Genomic DNA, 27,787 nt, shown 5'->3' with positions numbered 1-27,787 from the left:
ATATTGCTCTTACCATGCAGTGAATCAGCTTGACTTATACCAAGGAAGAAGGAGGGACACAGCATTTCCCCACTAAAATAATACCACCCTGTACACGTCCAAGTATCTCAGATGGGGACTGGGCTAAAGGAAGTTCTAACTTTGAATTCATTTGGGACATAACCATGTTGTCTGGATTTCTGAACATATTGGAGCAGCTCTAGTGAACAACGTCTCTGTCCAAGGCAAGGGAATTGAACTAGATGATCTTTAAAAGATCCCTTCCAACGCAAACTATTCTATGATTCAACTGAAATGATGCAAATTGTTTGTGGGTTGGACAAAGAAGATTCTATTATAAGAAAAAACTATTTTACTGTGAGAGTGGTGGAGCAGTGGAACACGCAACCCAGAGGGGTTGTGCAGTCTCCTTCCTTGGAGGTCTTTAAGACCCACATGGACATGTTCCTCTGCGACCTGATCTAGGCTGATCTGCTTCTGCACGGAGGTTGGACTTGATGATATCTAAAGGTTCCTTCCAACCCTACTATTCTATGATTCTATGATTATTATAAGATTATCAAGAAGGTAAAAAACCCTGCAGTCACCTAAGTAAGTGTTGTCAGAATGAGTAAGGTTTACTTTTTGAAGTAACATATATTTGGAAAAAGCTCCAAAAGTCACAAAAGCAAGCAAACTACCTCTGCAAATACCTAGGTCTTCTATTTAACTGTTAAATAGAAAAAGTCATATGATCTAGGCCTCAATCTAACCAGTCTACTGGAAATTTCCACTAGATGTATTCACCTAAAATAGCAAGCACTTCAGAAGGGGTGGGGAGAAAAGACCAAGTTGAGAAATTTCAGTTGGAAAGCTGCTTTCTGTTTGCTCAGCCTTATCAGCAGTGATGTGGACGAGCCCACCCAGCAAGGCTGGTTCTCCTCCACCCTTGTTAAAGCTCCTCACAAGGAGCAAGAATCTTGCCATTTCAGTGCTTTGGGATGAGGACTCCAAGTAACACAGCTTCTCTTCCTACTTCTGCCTGCTCCAAACAACAGAGGTATTTGTTTTCTCATCTTCTGCCGTTCCCAGGACACTGCTAGTGCCTCACGTATATATGATGTTTCCTCCTTTCAAGTACTTGAGCTTCATGCTGCATTGGTGTCTTCATTTATCCTGCTTCCTAGCTGTCTAGTCCTACTTTGCATGCCTCAGTCTTTCCATCTCCTTACTGCACAGAAGGCTCAATTTGTTCCTCCATTTTGGTACTCCTTATACCACACAGAGTAGTTATTGAAAGCTCTTTGAAGAGCTGACTCTCTCTCTGTATCTAAATATTTAATTGCTGAACGTCCTCCTTTTCAATGTCAATCCCAGCTCTGTCTCCCAGGTGGATTTTCTGGTCCCTATGTAACACGCAAACTTAGAAACAGCATTGGACTGACATAGCTCAGAGGAGGAGGAAAACTTTTCTTTTTTTTTTTTTTTTTAAAGGAGGAAAAAAAAGGAAAATTTCAAAAGGAGAGAGAGAGAAAGAAGAGAAAGTAGAGAAGCTGAAGAGGAAGAGACAGAGGAGGGAATGGAAAGAGAAGAGAGGGGGGAAAAAGGGAGGGAAAAAATAGTCCCTCATATGGAGTCAAAATTCATCTTCTTTCCAAACACTCCCCTTCTCCAGCTTTAAATCATTCTATGATCAGAATTCTATTTTGTAGTTTTCACACAGCTTTATATATCTTAGCACTGGTTTATATGCCTTGTTCTATTGGTTCACAATAGCACGCATTTGCCCTAAAGAGAAGCCTGACAGTGCTAGTCATTCTATAGTCATTCTTAAATCTTTGATTAAGTGAGGTTTTTCTTTTAAAGAGGATTTCTACATTGCCGTGCCTTTCAAAGCTCATATTTTACTATGACTGGAATACAACAATGTAGAACAGAAATAAAATTGATGATTTTCACATGCATTTTCCACAGCCAGAGTAGTTAATATATCCAAAATATATTTGGTGATCTAACTGGAAACTTTGCCAACACTGAAACTATAAAGCATACACACATATTATTATAGGTGTAGTTTGACAACAAACAGGGAAATAAAACAAGTTTTAGTTCCCAATATTCATGAACTTATTTTTATAACTAAAGAAGCTACATAGAAACTACTCTGAAACATTAATTTTGAGAAGTTACATCTAAGGAAAAAAGTAGGCAGCTTACAGAAACAACAACATGAAAAAGATCTCAATGCAACTCTGTTCAGTGTCCCACCAAGTTAAAACTGCTTAAAACATGAAGTAAAAACAAACACACAGGCTGGTATCAGACAAAATTGAAACAGCAAATGCTCCTGTGAGAGACCAGAGGGGCACTGGTCACACAGTAAAATAGATAAATACTGCTGTAGAATTACTCCGTCAAGAATTTTTGCAGCTCTGAACTGAGACACAATTTAAGACAACAGAATTTAGAGGAAATAAAATCCAAATTGATACTAATTTTAACCAAACAAAAAACCTCCAGTAATTTTTATTTTTAATCAAACCACAGAACCTGAAGACCTAATTTTAAAATTACGTTAATGGTTTGACTAAGAAATGTCTTCATGAACAAAACCAACGGCATCTGAAATATGACGACACGTGGCTTTATTCTCAGTGTGCATTAAATATGATCTACTTAAAGAGCAAAAATCTCTTTTAAATGACACAAAATATACCCAAAAAAGACAAATATCAAACAAGTACTTTCTAAGCGAGACAGACAATCATGCAGAAGTGCTTTCAGTATAACAGACTGTAACAATTGCTACATAGCAACTAATCCCCTCTGGAAAAAAAATGGTCTGTTTATCAAATCAACTACTGTACTCAGAAGCCCAAGCAGAGAGCTAGTCTGATGTGAATTACGGCTACAAAACTGACATGAATTCGACAGAATTCACTACAGCAGAAAAACAAACACAAAGCAAAATACAGTTCATGGACAGCACCAAATTAAATGTTCAGCTTGAAAAACAAAAGATATCACCACTGTTTACCAAGAGGAAAGATTTGTCTCTGAGAAAAAAAATATTACCTGTAACCAGAAAGATAAGCAATAAAACAATTTTCCACTTTTGTTTTCCCTTGTAGCTCCAACCAGCCTGAGAAGCAGCAGCACAAGTAGCCATGTTACTCTCAGTTTTATGACTAAACAGAGACCTGAAGTTTTCAACCTTTATAAAACAGAAGGTTCTTTCAGCCCCAGGCAAACATACGTGTCTAAAACAGCCACGTGGAAATGAAACCTCACAGCTAAAATGAGAAAAACAAACAAACAAAAAACCCCAACAAAATATCCACTGTAGGTAACCTTACTGTAATGGATAAAGAAAAGCCAAGGTGCATGTCAGACAGAACAAAATGTCACTTGTCCCTCTTCCACATTTTTTTTTTCCTCCCTCCACTTCTCCTTTCTGCTCCCAGCAGGGCACTAACCTGCCTAGCACAGAGAACACTCATGCTTCTGAAATTCTGATGATGAATGTAGACTTCTCTTCTAGTCACACTCTGTCTGAAAAAAATGGAAGCTAGAAAGGGAGATGCATAGGGAAGAACAACCAGAAAGAGGCAGGAATGCTTTAAAACAATCAAGATGGGGGAAAAAGATGAAGACGCGTGTAGCAAGGACAACCTGGAAAAAGCAGGTAAGGAGTGCATGGGCTGAAGAGAATGTAGTGACACATGGAAGGTACAGGCTGCCAGCTGAGAAGCGAGGCAGCCCAGGTCTAGCCCTATTGGAGCTCTGCCAGCCCCAGGGCCACCTCAAAAGCTCTGCTCAGATTACCAGTGCACATCTGGACATCGATGAAGTTCAAATGCACCGGTGGGACACACAATTCACCTTGCTTGTTTTATTCTTTTGTACAGCCAAATAAAGGCTCTGAAATTACACTGAGGGCCTCATCCACACATACAATGACACATCACTAATGTGTTGTATTTGAACATTGAGAAACCGCACAAAGAAAAAGGGCTTATTTGCCTCACACTGGTCATTTTCTATTAGGTGCTACCAAGAAAAGCAACAATAAAAATATTTCAAAAGGCTTTCTAAGCCTGTGAACACAAGCTTCTAATTTTACATCTATATAAAATAGACATGAAGTTACTAAATATCATTTAACTTGATATTAAACTTTCACTCTTTCAATTTATTAAGAATGTACAGTTTAATTTTAAAAACTCCAGTAACTTTAATTCAAACCACTTGCCCTTCAGGATCTGATGACAAATTTTATACTTATAGAAAATCCATCCACATTAAATTTCTGAAGTGAGAGTCTTCAGTATCTCTGAGAGTGATGGAGCAGTGGAACAGGCTGCCCAGGGAGGATGTGGAGTCTCCTTCCTTGGAGGTCTTTTCTGTCAGTTTCTCATGCCTGGACATGTTTCTATGCAATCTGAGCTAGGTGAACCTGCTTCTGCAGGGGGATTTGACTAGATGATCTCTAAAGGTCCCTTCCAACCCCTGCAACTCTATGATTCTGTAGCCTCTATCCCATGGCTATCCACATCTGAATCTACTTCTTCCTGCTGCCCCTAGAATTGTCTCTTTCTCTTCTTCACTTTTGTGCCTGCTCACAAGCAAATGAAGCTGTGTGTCCCTGAAGCACTAGTGTGTTCTCCACAGTTCCTCATGCAACTGCTGCCCTTTCTATGCAGAGTAGGCTCCAAATTTCAAGGTATTCTTCCTACAGCACTGCTATCTTCTCAGAACATCACTCCAAAGGAAAAAAAAAAAGTGTGAAGGGAGCTATAAAGAAGGTAACAGAAAAAAGAACAGCAGGGCTCTTTGGGACACATACCTAAATTCAACCTAGAATGGTAACAACAGAATGCTCTGCCTTGACAAACCCCTGAGAAGCTAAAAAAGGCTCCGTGGTTTGCAGTTCCTCCACAGTATTTCAACCTAGCAATAGTAAGTGTTTCAAGGTCACAGAGACACAGCTTTCAGATTGCAACTGTAGCTGGGCAGTAGAGGTGAGCATTTAGTTTTGTATATACACTTAAAAATGTTACCAAACCAAAGTGGACAGTTCAAAGTAAAAATTCATCAACTTCAATGCAGGATCAGGCAGGAACTTCCAACTTCACGGTATTCACTCACATTTGAGCAGTCAAATGGGAGCAAAGAGTGAACAGAGACTACAGATCCCTTCCTCTGAGTTTCCAAGAATTTGCAAACATTCAGCACTAGTGGCAAGTTATGAATGATGAAGTGCCCAGACATATATACCTGACATGTTCAGTTTCTGGATTGCTGCTGCTGTTTGTCTTCTCTAAGAAAGACCATAGTCATCTAAAGACTTTTCAAGGAGTTTGTTGATTTACAGCATAATCCTATTGCCAACACCCTATGTATGAATTTCTAAGGCAGATTTTAGAAGTATTTATAACTGCAGTAACCAAGTAGCAGATATCATTGAGCATTCTTTTCAAGACAGTGCTTCTAATCAAAAGCACTGAAAAACGCTTGCTATTGCAGCCTTGACTAAAGTTACTACTTCATATTGCAGCCCCAGAGATTTCTGCAATAGCCTTCACTGCAGCAGCAGATTTTGACACCAGAAGTTAAAGCCCACTAGAATAATTATATTGATCCTATCAACTAAACATAGACATTTCCCTTCCTACAGCAAGAATGTCAATTACTTTTGAAGACAGACAGGAATGCTGCAGCAGACTTGTGGAAAAGAACATCATATTTTGAATTCTTACATATAAACATTAATCTGCCAAGAAAAAAAGTATTAAATTCATGAAGTTGGGGGAGTTTTTCTCCATTTTAATAAATTTGATAAATTGCTGCATTACCTGAGTCAACATTAGAAAAGTGATGCTTTTTTAATATTCTGTTCTTTAGTGCTGTGTTTAGTGCTGTATTTTTCTCATGTTTCTTGAAGCGCATCATCTGTTTCAAAGTGACAACATAGAAGTTACAGTCCCATTTCCTTCCTAAATTACTTCTTGTGATTTAATAAAGAGCTGGATTTCCCTTTTCTTTCACTCTTGCAGACCCAGTCATCAAAGAGCCTGATGCACTAATTCCCTCACTGCCCTCCATCCACTTGGAGAACTCAGCCACAGGCAGTCTTCAACCCCAAACATCGTGGGGACAGGAGAGGGCCAGGTAAGAGTGAGGAGTCATCCTCCTCCAACTGAAAAAATACCCATGGGAAATTTGAGTTAAGACTTAGGATAAACAGATATTGTTTTTTCATAGCCAGATCTTCAGTATTGCCTCAACTGTTCTTCATCAAAATCATTCTGCAGCCTCTGGCAGGGCAGCTCAGCCCACCATCATGACGCGTGACACAGTTTTTACAACTGTCACACACTGCTATATATTTTGTCTGTAAGAAGAACAGTGTCATTCAAGTTAAGGTACATACACAATGGTTGTTCTTCAAAGCTTCACCTGAAGCCTTGCTGCTCATTTTAATCACCCAAGACACAAACAGTAGTCAATCACGGTCCCAACTTGGGCAGAGCTTCAGTGAAGAAGAAGAGTACGCACTCCTCAAGTGCAAAGCCTGGACTACTGCTTGCACCAGCCATTATTGAGTAATTAATAAATGTACTTGTACACTATACAGTCTGCATTGCCCTCTGGAGTGCAAGTATTATTGCTATGCTAACGATACCCAACTGCAGCATTAGGTTATCAAGCTGACTGCTAGAAAATAGCAGCTCAAGTCACATTCACTGTCAACAAATACTTAAAAATAAAGGTTTCTGTTGTCTTTAAAAGACTACCAAACACATCATGAGAGGAAAAATTGCAGTAGACAACAGAACTATCAAAACCAACAGCTACAGCAACTCATAAACTATTAAAAGAAACATTATTTTCTTGGTTTGCCTGCTACATTTTCATTTGTAACCAGAGGAAAGTCACCTGTCCAAAGCTGAGATAGATATATCTACTGGAAATAAGACATTTTAAAAAATGGTACCTAAAATTTCCTGGTTTTCCTTTTTTTTCTAGTTCCTTAAGCTTTCATTAATTTTTCTTGCAATAACTTCACAGTGGTCTTCTGCCATGCACAAGCTCAAATATAACATAAGCTAAATTTTAGATGAACAAAATGAAAGTCCATACTTATGCCCCAGTATGAGCTTTCACAACACACACCCTTCTTTGTCCCCAGAACAATCATATGATTGTAGCTGCAACTTTTAAGTGCATCTTAACTTTACTCATGAATATTGACATTGTTTTACTGCACAAAACGCAACCAAAAGCTTATTCTTAAGTCTAAATCTAGCTGAGTTTTCAGTCTTCTTGGTTTTCAGATCCCTGAAGTTTTACACTGCAGATGCAAATCTCTGTGTGGACAATTGAGAACTGCTATAAATTTGTTGCATTTCTCAGGTGTTTTTCACAGACTTAGAAGTAGCCAAGTGACCCACTCCCTTCCAGGAGTGGGTCTTGGCCTAATTGTCTGCCTATTTTCTGGATCACAAGTTGGGAACTTCTTTAAAGCTTTTCCTCATCTTAGGATAATTTCCCAAAACTAGCCTTTTGCCCACAGAGTCATAGCTCCCAGGTACTGACCCAGGGCCTTATTCTTTAGAAGAGTCAGTGAGAAAGGTCAGATTGCCTTGTCTGTGTATTCGTGTTCAAAAGTAAGTACAACAACTACACACGACCACCATACATGGCAGCTCTACCAAGCTTTAAACAACTTATGCTAGGACTTCAACTGCATTAGCTGCATGCTTTGCTGATTTTTTCACAGGGTCTCAATCTGACTTACAGAATGAAAATAAATGTGTTAAGAAAATCTTTTTTGCACTAAAGCCCAACGTGGCAGGCCTTGTTGTGTTATGTTTCTTAGAATGAATTTAATCAGCCACATTAAATTATGCGATGTGTGCATGCACTGATGCAGTCCAGATGTGACTCTGAAAAGAGCTTTATAATTCTAGGGGTTGTTTCTCTACTCTCAATTGTTTTTCACTTGTCAATTCAGAAGGGCATATGGCACTGCTTAAAGAGCTTCCAGGATTTTCAGCTTGACAGCAATAACACAGCAATGCTGACTGCAAATTTGAGCCTTTTCAAGTTCTGGAGAAGACAGCCATTTTCCACCTCTCCTCCCAAAGTAAAAAATTACTCTCTATTTCATTCTGTTTTCCTGTTATACTGAAACATTACATTGTTTAACATGGAAAAGATTTATATTTCCAATAATTAAATGTACTTCTTTCTTGAATATAAATATATATATGCTGAATAAAGCTCTTCCTTACCAGCTTCTCACTAATTACCTCACTGCTTGGCTCTCCCGTCACATTGAAGGAGATGGAGGAGGTTCCTACCAGACATCTAGACAAATACATAGATTTCCTGCTCTATAAACACATTACTCAAGTCAGATATTGCTCATGCTTCAGGTTCTTTAGCGAAAAGATGCCAAAAAAGCCCCACCACTGCATATGAAGAAGTTGGTCCCTTGCCTACCACAGGCTCTTTAGGATTCATATATGAGAAGTGTTGTATAAACTGCATAATGATGCTGTAATTGAAGACATTCCTATCTGTGTATCTGCATAGCTGCCATAGCTCATCAGGCTGTGAGATGACTTTGATTACATCAAATCAATGGCCTAAGGGCCAAGTAAGGCTTAGGTACACAAACACTAAGTAGGATTTTTTTTTTATGGCCTGAAAGTATGATTTTTATAAATAACAAGATTCACGAGGACTACAATAAGGTTTTAAAGCTCTGTCCTGCTTCTGTCTACAAAACTCAGTAACTAGTAAGTGAACTAATCCAGTTAAATTGTCCTGGAACAGATTCTCAAAACAGCTTTTATCAGCTGCATTCAGAAACTGTTGGCAACTTTTCCTATTTCATTGAATCAGAGTGGTTTGGGTTGGAAGAGACCGTAAAAATCATCTAGTTCCAACTCCCCTGCCATGGGTAGGGACACCTTCCACTAGACCAGTCTCAAAGCCTCATCCAGCCTGGTCCTGAACACTTAGAGGGATGAAGCATCCACAAGCACTCTAGGCAACCTGTTCCATTGCCTCACCACCCTCCAAGGGACAAGCTTCTTCCTAATATCCAATCTAAATCTACTCTCAGTTTGAATCCATTACTCCTTGTTCAACTATTCCATGTCCTTGTAAAAATTCCCTTTGGCTTTCTTGTAGGCCCTCTTTGAAACAATACTATTTCTATAGGATTGTCTCAAAATAAAGGTCAACATGAAAAGGTAGCTGCAGAAAACAGTATACTGAATGCTACAGCCATAATTTGCCCATGCATGTTGACTTTTGTTTTTTTCTTTTTGTCCTGTATATTTTTATATGTCACAAATCAAGTGGGAAGCTGTGCAGCAGTGATTGCATCATGACTGGGAGACACTTGGCAGATTCCATGTGTGAACTGAACATAAACATAGAGGCCAACTACACTAAGTGTTTAACATAGGAGAAGAAAACATGGAAAATTGTATTTTCTCAGGAACATGAACTCAAATCCATGTGAAGAGGAAGTGTGAACAATTGTTTTCTACCATTCTAGATAAAAGGAGGGGCTTTTTCCCCTTTACAATACCAACTAATAGGAGCATATAGTCATGTGGAGCTTCAAGTGCATCTCATTGCTTCTTTTTCTAAGGGCTGACCTCAGCATTCTGAAATACTCGGAATGGCTTCTGAGATTTAAGTAAATCCTTATTAGGGAACACACTAGAACATCCAGCTATTCAAATAGAAATTGCAAAATACATAGGTAAAAACAAAGAAATAAAAGGACTTAAAAGCACACCTTGGCTCTGCCTACTACATCTTCACGAGCATTGCTCCTCTAATTTTTAGAACACCAAATCAGTGTCTTTTTGAGCTGCAAGAAATTCTGTGTATCTGCTCACTAGTAAAAGCATCTTTCTGTCACCTTTCAACAGAGCCTCTTTCTGCATTTCTCAGTAGTATCCCTGTGTCTGCACACCTGGGTCAGACACAGTAATCTCTCTTTCTCTCAAAGGGCTACTGCCCACAAGGGAGGAAAATCTGTCATGGCTACAGTTCAGCCACAGCCCCTGAACAGGCACAGGCCACAAATTGCTTAATATGTTAATGTCATCACAGTCCACAGACATCTGGCACTTCTCTACATCAGTGTCCTTCCAAGATAAAAAGCCTTAGAAATTCAAATCAATATCTTAACTACTGCATTCAATTAGCACCTTTCTGTTTCACATCTAATCCTAACTGTTTTCTGTCCATGAACTGACCTGCGCAGGGAAGTGATCTCAACACCATATGTCACTGCTTACTCAAGCCAAGCCAGCTCGCTTGTTTGTCCTTGTCAACACCAGGGCACAGAAAGCTGCCACAGATTTGCTAGCAGCAAACCCCAAAACAACATATTTAATGCATTACAGCCTGATAGATTTTTTTTTGCTGGAGAAGTTGCAATGACAGATGTAGTCATTAATCACAGAAATTCAGAACAGTCTTCTCTGGATCAGAAAATTATTGATATATTTAGGACACTTGCCATAAACAAGCTTAGTGGAAGATGGTGAATCTTATTTCTTGCTTTCATCCACTATTAATGTGCACAGTTGGTAAATCCCAAAATCACACCACATACCTAGGGTTTCCAGCTCTTTTAATCTACCTCAAAAATCATAAATAGGTCACTTGTACTTTCCAAGACTTCACACTTTGAGGCAGAAAGTTCACAAAAGTCTCAGCCTTTTATGTACAAACTACTTCAACCCTACCTCATTAATGAATAAACCACAATGCCAGTTACTATGTGCCAGCACTGCTTTTCTCTCAGGGAGTGAGCTCTGAAAACTTAAAAGGAAACTTTGGGAACATGAATTACTCTTAGTTTAAAAAAAAACACAAACAACATGATAAACAATTAAAAACTGCCTGCAGGCATTAAAATCTTCAAAATCAGTACAGCTTAAGAAACTTTATTAATCACAGAAGATACATAAGCCCAAGAACACAATAAGTTTTTCAAAAATCTTCATGTTGAAATGCCAAGGCACTCTGGATTAAGTCACTATATCACTTCAGCAATTAAAGCCCAGCAAAAACATAGATAAAAGACAATTTATTTTCCAAAAGGTTTTTAAGAGGGAAATTAAGAGGACTAAGAGGAAAGATGAACAACATCTATCTGAAGAATATTAAGTATATCTGGAACAGATACATACAGGAGAATTAGCATATCCAAAAAAATGTTGGTTTTCAGCTCAATTTTCAGCAGCACGGTATGGATTAAGGTAGGTAAAAAGCACAGCTCAGAAAAACAAATCTATAATCAAAGCTAAACTTGAAGCAGTCATCCATGCTTTCCTGAAAAGTGCACACAGCCTATAAATGGGGGAACACAACTGCATTATACCCATTAATGGTTAAAAGAGTTTTCCTGGTACCCTCCAGTTGAGACTGTCTCTACTCTGAACAAGGAGAGGAGGGAGATTTGGGTGAGAACATTCCTCTGATGAAGATGTAGAACAGAAATATCAAACAAAGGACAGCAAACAGCGTATGAGGAATCCATTTAATAAACACCATTGTCCTGAAAGCTCTGATGAAAGTAAAGAGGGATGAAACTAATATAGTATGAATTGATTGTGAATTCTCAGAAAACTGGTTGAACATCAGAGTAGTACTAAAACAAAGCTGAGTGACAAGGCTGCCTTCACCTTCTTAGCTTAAGACAACCAGGTTTTGTTTTGATGCCATCACCTCTGTAATGAAATATGAAAAAGCAAAGGTATAAAGGAAGTCAGCCTACAGCAATGGGAAGAGCAGCTAAGAAATGGCACAAGGAAACCAAAAAACCTCCAGGAATCAGAATAATTTCCCACTATCCAGGCAGCCTGAAAAGGAAAGCTCAGCAGCGAGGGCGGAAGAGAGTGGTAGAATCACACACAGGCAATCTCTGACTTTGCCAGCTCACCACAGGTGAACAAAGACCAAAGCTGCCCAAAGCACAGCTCCCAGGCAGCCCTGGCAGGAAGGTGTTTGGAGGGGCTGGGTCCACACAGCTCCACCACACCATCAAAATCTGTTATTCTGAAAATCCCAAGCAAGAGTTAGAATGCACTCTACGCAGGGAGGCTGTATTCTTGTAAAAATTGAGGGCTTATATTGTGTAGACTTCATTAGCTTGAATTAACCCTGAATCATTGAACCACATTTAACATTTATATAGAATGTTAACAGTTGCACATTAGAAACAAAACCATCTCTCTCTACCGTTTCTACAAAGTAATGTCAATTTCAGAATTTAAAAACAGGTGTTAAAAACACAGTTCAGAGGGCACAATCCTAGGAACCGTCTTTATGGCTGGAAGACAAACATGCCAATCTAAACACATCTACAATTATCTGTAAGGCAGCTTGACTCAGCATCAAGAGCTACGAAAAGCAAACAGCAGAGAGCTAGATTAATTAGCTTTTGTTGAGCTGGTAAGGGCAACACTCCTGAAATTTTCAACAACAAACTTTCTTGCAGGTATGAGGAACAAGATTTGGATTGGATTTGGAAAAAAAACGATGTTAAAATACTTTTTATTTTTCAATATTATTTCCTTCCCTTCAGAATTTAACCCAACTGTAATAAGGATTTGCAGAAGACTAATAACTTGCTGTTAGTTTTTGTGAAGTATTAGACTTATAATAGCCTTCAACTATATGTTTTAAGACCTCACATTAATTTCTACTTATAGCTCAACTACCCATCATGGATGAAGCCAAAATATACATTTAAAGAAGATTTATGAAGCTCTTGTAGCCTGCCAAGTAACTTCTACTGGTCAAAATCTTTCTGAAGCAACTTAACCTGATCTATATTTAAAGCAGATATTTAAAAATTATTGCTCTATTTTTGTGGGAGAAAGTAAGATTGTCTCATGGTATCATTCTTAAGCACTTATCGTGTCTCATATCCCTTCAAGGGTTCATTTCTAGACTGATAAATTATATTACTACCTTTGAGAATCACAAAAAAGGTTATTTAAACAAAAAATAGAGAGATTTACAGTTATTTTCCTTCACTTACTACTAAAAGTTATACAGCCTTGGCTATATCATTTGTGGCTTGTTTTTCCCTTCAATCTTAAAATCAGATTAAATTAGTACTTTCAGAAAACCCAGGAAGCCTTCTCATTAGGGGAAAATCTGCCACACTTTAAGCTTGAAGGCAAAGCTCAGGAAAAAAGAAATCTGGCCTCCTTTTCAATTCATATGCTGGTAACACATGGAAAACAAGTTCTCTGCATTAAGAATTCTAAAGTTGTGGCTTTTTAAATATAGTTAATTGTATAAATCACCAAAATGCAATGCTCTTTTTTTTTTCTTCCACTGAAAAAATTATCTTAAAACAGGAAACATGAGCAGTTACTGCCTGTTGGTATGGAACATAAAGAGATGGGAAGAATCCACCTTAGAGAGATGGTAAGGATATCTATTCTGTCCAGACACAACAGCGTCTTGTAGTATCTTTTTACTGAATACCTTAGGGTTGGAGTTTTTTTCTCCTTCAGAAAGGAAGTTCTGGAAAAACCTAACACACTTATTTTTTCCACAGACTTTGCAGCTCCTCTTGGCATCCCACTGGTAGTCTCTGGGAAGGAGACTGCAGGTGCAGTTCATGTCCCCATTCTGATTTGAGGTAGAGACGGGGACAGAGGCAGCTCTTCAGTGCCGCAGCCACAGCTTTACAAGGTGAGGACACACATCCTGCTGTGTAAATGGAAAGGCAGAACAGGTACGTTACAGCCCCTTGGCTTCCACCCCTGTTCCCTCCTGCCAGTCCCTGCTTCTCCCTCAGGCACCTTCTCCCCTGGAGCCTCTTCCCCAGACCATCCAAGCATCCCCTGCGCTGCGGTTTGTCTGCAACGAGGAGCTGTAGCAACCATGGCAAGGATACCAAGCTGCCCCCAAACGCTTCAGTCTTGCTCTTGTACAGCTGTATTAGGCTACCAAGCAGGGATGCAAGCAGCAGCAATCATGCCTCAGGGGCTGAGATTATTAAAGCAAGCAGGCTTCCAAGAGAGGCTGTACAGTAACACAGCAGACACCACCTACAGGCAACATCGTGGTGGGATTGCATATGGTATTCTCACCATCCTCATAAAATAAGAGCTGCCCAAAGCACTCAAGCCAATAAAATAAAACTCTTCTGCTTTTCCTTGTGGAACATCCTAATTTTTGTTTCCTATGACTCATATGTAAAATCAAAACCTCCACCACCAAACACAATGACAGAAAATAGAGAGAAATTTTTACTGGAAGAGCAAAACGACATGCTGAAAAACAATGCCCAAGCCTGAAGCATCAAAATTCAGGAGGTTTGGGGAAAAAAAAACAACCCTCACACATTTCACATGGGAAGCAGCACCCTGACAGGGTAGCTGTCAACATCCTACAAAATCATGGCAGATATTAAAATTCTTTTTATTCCAAGATAAGTCTGAGACACTGACTAAAGTATCAAAGTATTTAGGGAAACACACTTCAAATCAAAAGAGCAGCTCTATATGTAGAATCTGCCTGAGAGCTGAGGACTTCATGATTCTGCAAGTGCCCACAACAGGCAGGCTCAAAGTGAAAGTCTAATTTATGCTCACCACAGAGTTAAACAGCTAGCAGAAAGAGCTGCTTCCTCACTACAGTTGTAGTCCTCTTCTGTTGACTGTGCCTTTCCTTAGGCTTTCAGTAAAAGGAAAAAAAAGAAAATCAAAAAAACAACCAACATAAACAGAAGCATTTACTTTGTTGGGAAAAAAAATATTTACATGTATTCAATCAAAAAAAACCAAGAAATCCACAGTCACTGTCAAGTAAACTTCACAGAGGTTACATATGGCATCTGAACAGCTAACTTGTAAATTTCCTTTGTTTGGTTTATTCAAGGTAGGTTCAAAGATAAATAGTCGAGACACTCTGAGGAGATCCACCTTCAGGCTTCCTTCAGTCACAGATGTTCTAATATACTGGAAGATTTGTACTTACCCAGTAATTGGGTTCTTATGTATTACACCAATCTTAAGGGTAAAAAAAGAAAGCAGCTCTTCAGGCATACTTGCAATCTCCTGTTCTTGAGCCAATCTAAGGGCTAACTAACATGATTAACATTGGCAGGGTCCTAAATTGTGCCATTTCTCCTCAGTGTGAAGCTGTAGAGCCACAGCAAGTTGTGACACGTCTCTTACAACACATTTGAATCTAGCTGCACTGCTGTCCTCCATCTCTGTACTACAGGAACTTCCCCAACTGCTGCATTTACAATCCCTTTGCGCTGCTCTGGGCATTTTACATAGCACAGAGTAGGAAGGAAGATCCCATCCACTACAGCCTTTTCTCTGGCAAAAAAAGGATCAAATATCCCAACTTGTGTTCACTCACTTTGTACAGAACTGCCTCAGTTTTAGTCAACAGCACTACAGATAACACTTACACTTTTTGCTTGGTAACAGGGGGAGGGAGCTGGAGTGCTGGTCATAGTAAGCAGTTCTCAAAACATACCCCAGCTCTTGAGGCCAGCCAGTCAGGCCAATCTGGTGCTCATGCAATTATTATTTCAGGAAGGAAATCTGAGCGCCACAGGAGGAGATGTCGGAGTGGTACAAGATGGAGGTGACCATGCAAACCCCACAGTCAGATGAGGAAGGAAGGAGGAGAACTGAACCAGAGACTCCTCTGCAACTCTGGTTGCTGTCAAGAGAGATTCTGAAAGAAACTTTCTCAATGATTTACCCTGCAATCTAAACATTGATAAGTATCCATGCAAACTACCAGCCTTGGGAGGAAAAATCAACACAGTAAAGCAGACTAGTTTAGATCAGAAGGCAAAAACCACAATGGAAGAGAAAGGGACCAAGAACAAGCACGAAAACAGGACACAAGGTTTTTGTATTGCTCCTGGGCCCATCCCCAGCCTACCAACACTGAAGACTAAGGTCCAATACTGGCTGCTTTCCTCAGCAATTCTCTGCTTATATCTACATCTAAGACACAAGAAGTATTAACTCTGAAACAATTGCCTGGAGGTTTGTCTTACGAGGAAGGACGAAGTTACATTAGAACTGCTGACACTCACAACACTCATCACCTCCACTTTACCATGGCTGCAGAAATCACTGCTCATAAAGCAGTTCCAGGCCCTTCACAGAGAAGTCTATTAAAGCAACACAGCATTGATTTCTGCTTGTCTGAGCTGTGAACTGCTGAAAGCAATTCCTGAACCCTCACAGCTCAAGCACAGGGCAGACTAATCCTGTCAGCCATCCCAGTGTGGGCTGTTTGTAATACTGAGTCAGAACATATAGAAAGCCAGATAAACCCAGCCTTCACTACTCACTACTGAGTCAGTTAAAACTCACAATTCTGGCTTCAAATCACCTCAGTTCCATGTGTGGACAAGATGTGATAAAATATGAAGCATTTATGGGAATGATGCTCTGCCCTAGAGCAGAAGTTTTTAAAAAAGGAATATACTTACCCTTTATATAATTATGCATTTAGTATTACTGTTTCATTTTCCTGAACAAATTTAACACCAAGGAAAAGCCATTTCCAATATTCACTGCTAAGAAAAGTAGTAGTAGGTTTTAAAATGACAAGCCCTCCTCAACAAAGCTGTGTGCTGCTTGTTAACAGAGAATCATCTCACAACAGCCTAAAACATCAATTTCCACTTCAAATTCCTCAGAAGGTAACTCCCTTCAAACAAAACAAAAACAGTGGCTTGAGCATTTTCCCGAGTCTAAACATATAAACTCTAATTTTCATTCCACAATCTGACATAAATTACAAAGCAGTATAACCAAAACTTTTCTCCAGGTAGCTGAGAAGGTAGCTGCAAATCAAATTTTACAGTCTGAAGGAAAAGAACAGCAGCAAATTGCTTTCATAAAAAAAGGTTTGTACTTGAAACAAGACTACACCACTACCACTTTGTGCAACAGTGAGAACCAAATTGCAAGGGATGTGTGTCTCTGAAATACATCATGTGTTAAGAGAAACAGATTCAGTGCAAGGAAGGACCTTCAACATGGTAATAGGAAACATAATAAACACAGATCTACTAAGTACACAGTGTCTATGTGCTGTGGAGCCAGACACTTCAATCTTCTGTCCTTTGCTGCTCTACTGCAGTAAATAGGGGCTGACAGATATCCTCTGATGTCCTGCCATTTCCCAGGTGGAGGTTACTGCCTTATTCAGTCAGCTTGTGGGTCACTGTGTGCTAGTACTTGATCCACTTTAAACAAAAACAGCAATTTTACCATTATATTAGTAATGGACACCAACCAAAGATTCTCCTCTAAGACAGTACCAAAACTATGCTTCCCTTAACACCACATTGCAAGTATTTCCATAAATGTTTGCATGCCCACTTCATTAAAAGCTAAAGTTCAGAATTAAGAGTTTCCAGAGTTTAATGTTAAACTAGTCAGAAACTACTGTTTGGAGAAGACTAATATTTACAGCTACATTTAATTTGAAAGAAGCTCATCAAGCACTTGTAGATCCTAACGTAATTTTGCAGGTAGCAGATTGTTTTGTGGTTAGAGGTGAAAAATTGGTTTTGGCTTTAAGACTTTGGTTTTTAAGCTCTCCATAATCCAGATGGTTTCCATAATAGTTTTATACAGTGATAGAAGAAGAGTTATGTCTTTGCTTTGGAGATGGCCTTTGATTGGAGTTTGAACTAGTGTCTCTACAGGTCAAAGCGGATAGAAGTTAAAATATCAGGCTACCTGTATGTCATAAACTACTTGGTTCCTGCTAGCCTCTCATTATGTAAAAATTTCTATATGTATTTTGGTATTGTCACCAAGCTTCATGATGGCTGCTTGCTGTAACTTAATTGCTTTTTAAAGCATTTCTCAAACATCTTGATCTCCCGGAATTCTTCTTGCACAAATGTTATCTTTTAATTAAGTAGAAAATAACTTCCTCCTTTGGGGAGATGTGATTCACTCATCTATATGCCTACCTCCTCATCTCTAAATAAAGCTCATTTTTGTTAATAATTCGGTTTCATCTTTCAGCTGAAGTTCCTCTAGCACCTTCACCCTACACACAATTCATAACCAACCATATAGCATCAAGGGCAGAGTCATAAAGACCCTATCAGGCAAAACAAGCTGCAATTAGATCCACTGGCATGTACCCACAGAAGGTTGAAAAGGCAATTCAAAGCCACACGTCTCTATTACATGCAGATGGGTTTAAATACACACGAAAAATAGCACAGTAACATAAAACTAGAAAGTGTCACACACATACGCTTATTTTTTTAATCATATGCAAAAGACACACTACAACATAATATAAAGTATTCCTCTGGTTGGGTTTGGGTTTTTTACACTATGCAAAAAAAAAAAGCATAGACAAGAATGACCACACTCTTACATTAAAACATGAAAACTAGAAGAAACAAGAAGAATGTTATTCTATATATGCATTTTTCCTTGCCTTCTAACAGTGGCAAATTACATAAGCATGTATTAGTACATTTTAGATTTACACACACCACCACTTTACCTAGTAAATATTATCATTTGAGAGTCAAGGGAAAATGGCACAATGTTCACTTGTCACCACACATTAACCTGCATGCAACAGCACCTTCCTGCTTAGTCATCAGTAAATAACAGTCCCTGGGTATGACCCATAATTAACGGTTCTGAAGCACAATCTAATTTATCTTCTTTTAAACAAACTGGTCACTTGTCATGAGTCAATTCAATTGCTTAAAAGTTCCCTAACATGAGGGGACTAATAAGAAGAAGTTCCAATGCTTAACCCTCTCACAGTGTTCTTCTCAATCCTATGATGTAATGTTAAAACAGGAATTTCATCAGCTTTTACTCAAATGTCTTTTGTCTCCTTTCATGGAAGGATTCAATCACATTCAATTACTTACAAATCCTAATTTTGTAGTGCTGTTTTTTCCTGAGATAGACTGATTTGAAAGTGTCTGGACTGTATAGATTCCAGTGGCACAAAAAACTACTTTTATTTTTACATTTCTTATTTTTGGAAAAAACCCACAACAACAAGTATTTAAATACAGAAGGAGTGCTTAAACAATATGTAAGTCATTTTTCAACACACCTATAGACCAGTATATATTGAAAACAATAGGGGAAGTCACTTACAGAACTGTAGACTGAGGCTCAGAAAGGCTAATAAGGCTGCCAAAGCCAGCAAGAACAGAAAACGGTTTCGGAAAAGCATTATTATTTGTTCTGCTTTCTCTTCATGGTTTCATCTTCATTTATCAATGGTTCCTGCAAACAACAAAACATTAGGAAATATATATCAGATGTGGAAGTATCAGCTACAGTAAAGAAAATTCAAATAACTTTTTGACACCACTGAACTATTTCTAAACAGCAAGCAAGTGAAGCAATGCAACCTGGCAACAACAGTATCAATCAGTTGTCTTCACCTTGGTTATGAATTAGTTACACTTCCACAAGACAGAATTTTTAAGTGAATAACATAAATTTGATATTTCCTAAAAATTTTTCTCCTGCTAACTCAGGCTTAACGCTCCTGTCATAAAATGGTCAACAGTTGTTCAACAAAAATCTCTTGTTTGTGTACAAAGCAAATCACAAGAATATTATTACTTAAGGGCTCTCAAGAGCAACTTGTAAATACTCTTTCCTGCATAGGAATTGGTAAATCATCCCTAGAAACAAAATAATCCTGTAACGTGTTGAAAAGGGTACACACACACTTTTAAACAGAGGTCAAAAAATAGCTTCTCTAACTGGTAGCCCTTTTATTGATACAAAGTTCACAATTCTTCTTTAAGAGAAAAAAAGAGTAAGAAAAATTACCAATATAACTATGCAGGAAATGGAAAAGTATATTGACTTAAGATTAACATCTGGAACAATTCTGTGTTACAATATATTTAAACAGCTGTTCTGACAAGGATTGAAAAAGTATATTCCAAATCAGTAGCATTTAATAAAACTTCAAAACCCAAATAACTCATTGCAAAAGTTAAAAAAGACAAATGAACTCAGTCCTCTCCTGAAATCACCCAACCAAGAAACATGTACCGCTAGTAAAGACCACACTTCTCCTTGCAAAATGACATCCTGAAGTGCCTGGAATTTGCTGAAGTGCCATGTTTTCACAGATGTCCATTTTCTGATACCTCTGGAGCTCTATGTCAGTGGTGGGGGCGGGGGAGCGTGTTCTTCCCCCTACACATTTTACTTAAGCAGCTGCTCTTATGTGTAAGAGATGCCTTTTCCTAGCAGTGACAGTGTGCTGCAGGAAATTAGCTGGCCTTGCAAGAAATACTCTAAGATTCCCAGATCCTTTGAACTGAGCTTTGTTTATGATGGCACATTCAAACATGCTGACAGAAAATAAACCTTTTTCCCCATCACTGTTTCTTTTTGCCACAACACTTATTTGCTCACATAAAGAGATCTCTCCTGCTTCTTTCTCACTTTTAAGAACAAAAAGGCTCATATATACATGTAATTAATACATAGTTATCAAAACTCCTCTACATTCAAAAAACTAACCATTGTAGCAAGTTTTAAATTGTGATTTTATATGGTTTATCATCCCTCAGAGATACAATCTCAAACATCAGATTTTTCCCCCCCAATTAATTTTCTCATTAGTGTTCTAAAATCTCTCACAAATTACTAAATAAACACAAACTTGTTTTATGTATTGTGGTTAGTCTTAAGAAAAGCTGGGGGATCCATGAGTTGGCCTAAGGTGACTCCACAGTACACAGTAACGGGACTCAGAGAGTGTTGCACTTGCAGAAATGAGTGCAGTGCAGCCTGCATTAAGTGAAATGTATTATGCACGTACATTTTGCAAGACTGAGGTCTTTCCATCTCATTTTACTTGGAAAACTACATTTACAGCTTTGGGAAACTGGAAAAATTGAAAAAAATGGAGATTCTGAAAACAAGAAACCAGAGCTATTACAGTACTTTTCCAAAATGCCAAAAGCACCATAAATGGCATGTGCAAGCAGTAATAAAGTTGTGTTTTAAAGAAGATAAAGGAAGAATGATTTGAACAGTCTCATTTTCACAAAATCATAGCTCATCCTGGAACCTCTTCAGCATAACCGAAAGTTATGCTGAAACTAAACTGAGCCAAACCACTCAAACTACACAAAGCTTCAAAGGGTGGAAGGAAGTATTAGTGTATACAAAACACCAGGAGAGACTAAAGCAGTGAAACCAAACAGATGGAAGAACAGAAGGGAAACCACAGGAAAAAGTAAAATTAGATTTAGCAGTGATGAGATGGTAAAATCTATTAAAAAGCTCTCAGGAACAAGAGGTCTTGTGCACAGTCTACACTCATTAATATTGCTGTTGCACAGAAAAAAAGTTGACATAAAAGAAAAATGGCAAGACTGGAATAAAAGGTGATCATTCAGACCTCATTAGCAAAATATTTTGGAGAAAAAAGCTTAAATCAGCTTTAAACCTTAATTGCTAGATTAGAAGTTTTTAAATACTTAGTTTTAAATGCAACATTTGGGAAACTATAAATAAGGTGGAAAGATTTTCCTTTTAAATATACTTCCACCAGCTAACAAATTAAAAGTTGCTGTGTTACAACTCATGAGGAAGAGGAACAGCTCCTGTTGAGTAGCTGTTGAATAAGAGCCTGTCGATACAATTTGTTATCAGCTCCTACTTGGTATCAAGCTGCCTGGAATCAGGTGAACATCCGTATGATCAAGTACTGAAGCCTCAGATTCTCCGTGCTGGCAGGGTACTCCCAGGGAAACACAGCACTTCACCAGCATGTATTAAGTGAAGGCAGTATAAGAAACATTGTGAATGCTCATTGAAGTGAACACTTGTAAGCTAAAAAAGCTAAAGCTGAGTCTGACGTGCGGGGGAAGGGAGTAGGAAATAAGGAGCTAACCAACCTTATCTCCCCAGAAAACCATTTCTATATGCAGACAGATCAAAAAAAACAACCCCACCACACACCAAAACACATTTTGGATCCTCAGAACAGACTGCCACGTAGTAAGAGGCTGCAGCATTGCAAAGGATCTGCCACTAACACGACATTTAGAGAATATTGATCTTTACCTATTTACTCTGTGCAGAGCCCAGAGCGCAGGTCATGCCCTAGCCTCGCCATCTCCACGCTGTAAGCTCTCGCTACTCAAAGGTCAATTCTATCAACAACTGACAACTCCTCCTCACTAGCCTCCAGGTACAAGCCTTGGTTCTTTGCTTCAGAGATAAGTAGTTACTGCTTTAAAGGTGAGTAACCACACCAGGGTAGAAGAGGTGGAACTCAGCACTGAGAGCAACAGTGCTCTGGCAGCAGCTTCTGACATGTGCCAGAAAAGCAGCATTTAACGCTTATCCCTGAGAACAAGTCTTTTTCTCAAGACTTAAAAGGCCTTAAATTGCACCAGGGGAGGTTTTCATTGCATTATTAGGAAAAATTTATTCTCTGAAAGGGTTATCAAGCCCTGGAACAGGCTGCCCAGGGAAGTGGTTGAGTCACCATCCCTGGAAGTATTTAAAACATGTGTAGATGTGATGCTGAGGGACATGGTTTAGTAGTGAATGAGGTAGTTGATCTTAAAGGGCTTTTCCAACCTAAACGATTATATGATTCCGTGCTTCTTTGAATACAGGACTTGATAAGGACAACCTACAGAACTCCAAATTTATTTCAGCAACACTGATTATGTGTTACACACAGAAGCAGTCTAGATAGTCTGAAAGATAGCTGTTAACAAAGCATCCTATATCAAAATGCAGATAATTAAAAGGCTACTTCTAAGCCACCTTTTGCAGCATACCTACCCGCCCATAGAATTTATCTTTCTCTTTTAAACATGATTCAAAAGTCTCTGCTCAACAAAACATGCCAGAATGACTCACAGCATTTAGAGTACCCTCAGTTCTTACCTAATCTCACAAGACAGTGTCAACATGTGCTAATGTACAGTACTCACAGAGGGCAGAGACAGTCTTACAATTGAAGACCAGGCCGGGGAGTTAGGAGACTAGCCAAGCATCTGCTAGGCTCTTGGAAAAATTTGGTCAAGGTACATTCTCTGCTTTAGGCCATTTCACTGGAAAAGTTAGTAACTACCCAGAAATGCTGGGAGAGAAGCCCGTCTGTAAAAGCCTAGGCTGAGAATGTAGCTCCCAGCAGACCAGCTGGCATGACTAACCTACTTTTCCTTCAGCACTAGCTGGGTATTACCAGCTACTGCTGCACATGAAACCTCCTCCCACTCCAGCAACCAACCCCTCCTCTTATGCAAAGTGAAAAGAGGCTTTTTTTCAGAGTTAACTAGCTAAACTATTTCTTTTGATTATTTTAAGTCAAGCCCTAAAAAATGACTTGACATCAAAGCTTTCAAAGTGCTTGTGAGGGTAGGCATGACACCTAACCCCCACTGCCAAACTTCTGTTCCAACCGATACTGTTACACCCTCCAAATTACCCATACCCACCTAGAACACAAACTTACTATTCTAGCATGAAGCGTAAGCACATTATTACACTGACTCACCATGACAGCTTAAGTGAATTTACTTGACGAAAATAGCATGTCTCCATAAATAATCAATAGTACTCTTCAATGTCTGCTTCAATAAAATTACTGCATTCATCTCATGTGGTATATCAAAATGACATTGTCTACTAATATTCAGGAAAGCAAAATTGGTCGCGGTGAAACAGCAAAGAGAAATGGTGACTTTGCCCAAAAATGGAAGGTAGCTTGAAGTCTTTACCTAACTATGTGCCAAAGAGAGATAAAGGTGCATTTGGCAGCAAGCTTACAGAGCCTAGGAAGGAGAGCAAAAAGTATACAGACAATGTAAGGTTGATTTGGAGTAACACTCATAGACAGTTTTAGAAAAAGTCATGGATGAACACAGGGATCCACTTACTAGTGTGACGTTCCTACGCTGCAGAAGAGTTTTTAATTGTAATTGTTTTTGATATATCTTTTCTCTTTAACCTGTAGACTTATTTTCTGACAAAACATTCTTCGAAGACATCTGAAATGAAGCTGACAGCTCCCGATACAATTATAATGAAGACTTCTGCCTTTAACTCATGACGCTTCATCAATTATTCCCCAGCCTTTTGGCAGCAGACTACCAGGCAGTACATTTTTCATCTACTAAAACCCACAAGTCCAGCATTCAGACATTCTCAGACAGTTGAAAAACTTCATACTTCGGATGGAAATTGCAGAAAATCACTATGTCAGCAAGTGGCACAAATCAAACCTTTCCTTTGGTGCTTCAGAGGATTTGCTTTTTTCTTGCAGGAATGAAAAATAGTGGCTGGGATCTTGTGGTTATGACCAAATCAATCAGTGCTACATAGATCTCTGGCAAGCACCCGAAGAGAGGAAACAGGAACACTCAACAGAACCAAATCTCTGGTCAGCATGACCTGCTTAGTTACTCATGCTTGCAATGGTCACATTGAAGAAATCCTCACAAAACCCCTGCAGCTGACTGAAATGTCAGCAATTTAGACTAGACATACAATTCCTGCAACACTTAAGCTGCTTTTTGCCTAGCATCACCAAGTAACAAAGCTAGGAACTGTGTATTGCTAACAATAAATCCTCATTTTCTTATCAGAAAGAAACTAGGATTCCATTTCAAAAAAATCCAAACACAAAACTGTAAATGAAAAATAGGTTGCATCACTTGGCACAAAAAATTGCATTCCTAAAAGCAGTACAACCAGCTCATCACTGAAAAAGTTAAATAAAACCTGCTCGGCAATGTTATCCGTGACTTACACTGGAAGTTAGTAACCACAGGAAACAGAGAATTTGACTGCAAGTAGACAAGTTAATAATCTCATAAAAAAATTGAGTATAAGGAAAGTCACAGTAAAAAAAGGCAGCATGTACAAAGTCACAGTGAAAGAAGGCACTTCATAGCAATCATGCACAGAAACAGCTGAAAGCAGCACCTATCCAATAGAGCACAGCTACATGTTGAAACATTAAACCTGTAAGCAACTTACAAGATCATTTTAGTTTCAATTTACTTAACATTTTAGCAGCAAGCATTTGATTTAAAATAATAATAAAAAGAACAGCTCAGTTACTAAAGTTTAATATATTATATTATTTAGAATATTAAAATACCTACACATAAATTTCTCTTTTCTTCCTATCCCAAGATTCTTCCTTATCTAGGAAGTTCTAAAACCCTCATACTGGCACAGCTTGTCTTGAGATGTGGAGAAGCTACTGAAAATGGCACAGCAAATTGCCCAGTCTGTCAAAGCAAGCAACACAAGCTCTCAATTCATTACAACTATGGAATCAAACAGACCTCTTCACTTTTTGTCCCTCTCTACAGCATTCACTATTTTCACTGTGCTACAAATTTACCAATGGATTTGATAACTAAAGAGTTGCTTAGCTTTGTGAAGTGATGAAGGGATCATTAGTTATATTGAAATTGACATCACCTTGAAGATAATCCACTGTTCTCAAAAGGTTCACTTGACTCCAAGATCTTAGCTTCTAAATCTCAAAGCGCAAGTAGATAACATGGTGAACATTTTAAACAACTTTCTCCCAGACAATTTTCATGTTTGAGTAGGACTGTCATACAGTTTTACACTAGAAATTCTGAGAAAGCAGTCTTCAGCTCAACTTATACCCTCCAGTTTATACCCTTCAACTTCAATCCTCCAAAGGATTTTCCAGATTTTTCTGTTTTGTCCTAGTCAAACCACCATTATGAGTTGCCTTCTTTCAGAGATCAGCAGCTAAGAGACTAAAGTAGAACAAGTTTTTACATAGTTTAGGTTTGCATTTGATTTTTGTCAGTCCAAGTCCTTTAGAACATATTTCATGTACAGCAGAACCTGCAAGTCTATGAAATTCTTAAAACTGGGCAATAAATACAGTCATGCAAAGACATTTATATTCAAGTTATGTTTAGTGCATTAATGCTGTAGTCAATGTTACATAACATAAGAATATTACAACTACACATTATGGGTTTCCCAGCATTGGATGTTGACTTGTTTAGCAACCAGAAATATTCTGTTTTCTTGGATGTTCCTTAGACTTACATCAGTTTTCTGATGAAATATGATGGTTTAGCCCTGGCTGGGTGCCAGATGCCCACCAAGTCATTCTATCACTCTCCCTCCTAAAATGGACAGGGGAGACAGAAACATAACAAAAGGTTTCATGAGTTGAGATAAGGGCAGGGAGATTACTCAGTAATTAGCATCACAGGCAAAACAGATTCAACTTCAAGAGAAAAAGTTTAATTTATTAATGAACAATCAAAATAGAGCATGGAAAATGAGAAAAACAAATCTTAAAACACCTCCTCCCACCCGTCCCTCTTCCCACGACTCTCCCCTCATCCTCCTCATCTGGGATGGGGTTACGGTCAGTTCATTACAGATGGACTTTGCCACTGCTTCTTCTCAGGAGAAGGCCTCCTCACACTTCCCACTGCTACAGTGTGGGGTCCCTCCCACAGGAGTCAGTCCTCCATGAACTTCTCCAACAAGGGTACATCCCACAGAGTCATAGACTCCTTCCGGAATCCACACGCTCCAGTGTGGGGTCCTCCTCGGGCTGCAAGTGGATCTCTACTCCCCCATGGTCCTCCATGGCTATAGGCGCACAGCAGACTCATCATGGGCTGCACTCACAGGTCATAGGGGAATCTCTCTTACAGTGCCTGGGCATCTCCTCCTTATCCTTCTCCAGTGACCTTGGTGTCTGCAGAGATGTTTTCACATTCTCACTCCTTGTTACTGCTGCAGTTTTGCAACTGTGCAACAACTTCTTCTCCTTCTCAAATATGTTATTCACAGAGGTGTTACCTCCATCACTAATTGGCCAGGCCTGGGTCAGGTGCTGGGTCCATCTTAGAACTGACTGGCCCTAACCCTATAAGCTACAGGGGAAGCTTCTGGCAGCTCTTTGTTTAAAGAAACCATCCCTGTGGCCCTCACTATCAAAACCTGTTCCAGGCAAAACTACTACATGAAATTATGCCTGTATTTTCTTGAACAAAGATACCTGTAGCAGAAGTGTTGGAAACCTGTTAAAAGCATGCAAATGTCATCAAGTGTTTGATCCTTTTATGTTTTTCACACTTCTACAGAACACTGCTTGGGTATATGAGCTTTCTTCCCCTGTACTCTGACCACTAATCACTTTACGAGGAACCACCTCTAAAACTTAATGCTTCTGACAATTCAAACAAGAACTCTTGCATGAAAAAAAATAGCTGTGACCTGTAAATATCCTTTTTATTCAGTAACATTTAAAACTGACACTTAAACTCATGCTTAAAAAGACTTGAGCACTAAAGCAGTATTTTTTTAAGAGCAAGCACAATAATTTTGGTATGTAGTCACCAAAGGGTATGAGTACTGCAGTTATTTCTACATAATCCACAGTTCCTGGGATTATAAGAAAAACAATAAGTAAATGTATCAACTGATTTGGAGATTAAGGAAATTATAGTGTGTAAATATAAAGTACTGTAGACATCTCATTCCTTTGGGAGGATGCCATTGTCCCAGAACACTCTCTTCCTTCTCCAGTCTCTCTGCTATTCCTAAAATAAACAGTATATGAGAGAGAAGTTCTGAACAGCTGCAATTCAAATATAATTTCTATGTCCTGTACATCCTTCTATTAAAAATAAATAAATGAAAAAAACATTTAAATATAGTCTCCTTTCCCTCTCTTCCCAGAACACTTA

General features: G+C 38.8%; 1 protein-coding gene and 1 long non-coding RNA gene across 12 annotated transcripts in view; one reads left to right on the top strand and one right to left on the bottom strand.

Moving 5' to 3' along the window:
- The window catches only part of PXYLP1 (2-phosphoxylose phosphatase 1), a 53,063-nt gene that overhangs the window by 16,998 nt on the left and 8,278 nt on the right, over positions 1–27,787 (bottom strand). For 4 of the 6 annotated variants that reach the window (XM_062005440.1, XM_062005444.1, XM_062005442.1 and 1 more), the window contains one exon: positions 19,179–19,310. In XM_062005440.1, coding sequence (XP_061861424.1) covers positions 19,179–19,257 — 79 coding nt within the window. In that variant the 5' untranslated portion in view covers positions 19,258–19,310. Of the gene's footprint in view, positions 1–3,054; positions 3,149–19,178; positions 19,311–26,126; positions 26,250–27,787 lie in introns of those variants that run through there. The other 2 variants (XM_062005443.1, XM_062005439.1) reach the window with 2 other exon arrangements.
- Positions 893–27,770, top strand: LOC133626428 (uncharacterized). Of its 6 annotated transcripts, XR_009819499.1 has the most exons (5): positions 893–1,039; positions 6,036–6,150; positions 13,392–13,461; positions 13,595–13,774; positions 15,594–18,047. It is a non-coding gene; the product is annotated as an uncharacterized LOC133626428 (long non-coding RNA). The 6 variants fall into 6 exon arrangements; XR_009819502.1 differs by lacking the exons at positions 13,392–13,461; positions 15,594–18,047 and adding an exon at positions 24,037–27,770 and having other exon boundaries at positions 13,595–13,731; XR_009819500.1 differs by lacking the exons at positions 13,392–13,461; positions 15,594–18,047 and adding an exon at positions 24,037–27,770.

This window comes from Colius striatus, chromosome 12 (genome assembly GCF_028858725.1).
Source record: "Colius striatus isolate bColStr4 chromosome 12, bColStr4.1.hap1, whole genome shotgun sequence".
NCBI lineage: Eukaryota > Metazoa > Chordata > Aves > Coliiformes > Coliidae > Colius > Colius striatus.
Note: the sequence above shows the minus strand (reverse complement) of the source record. Positions and strands in the feature narration are given on the sequence as shown.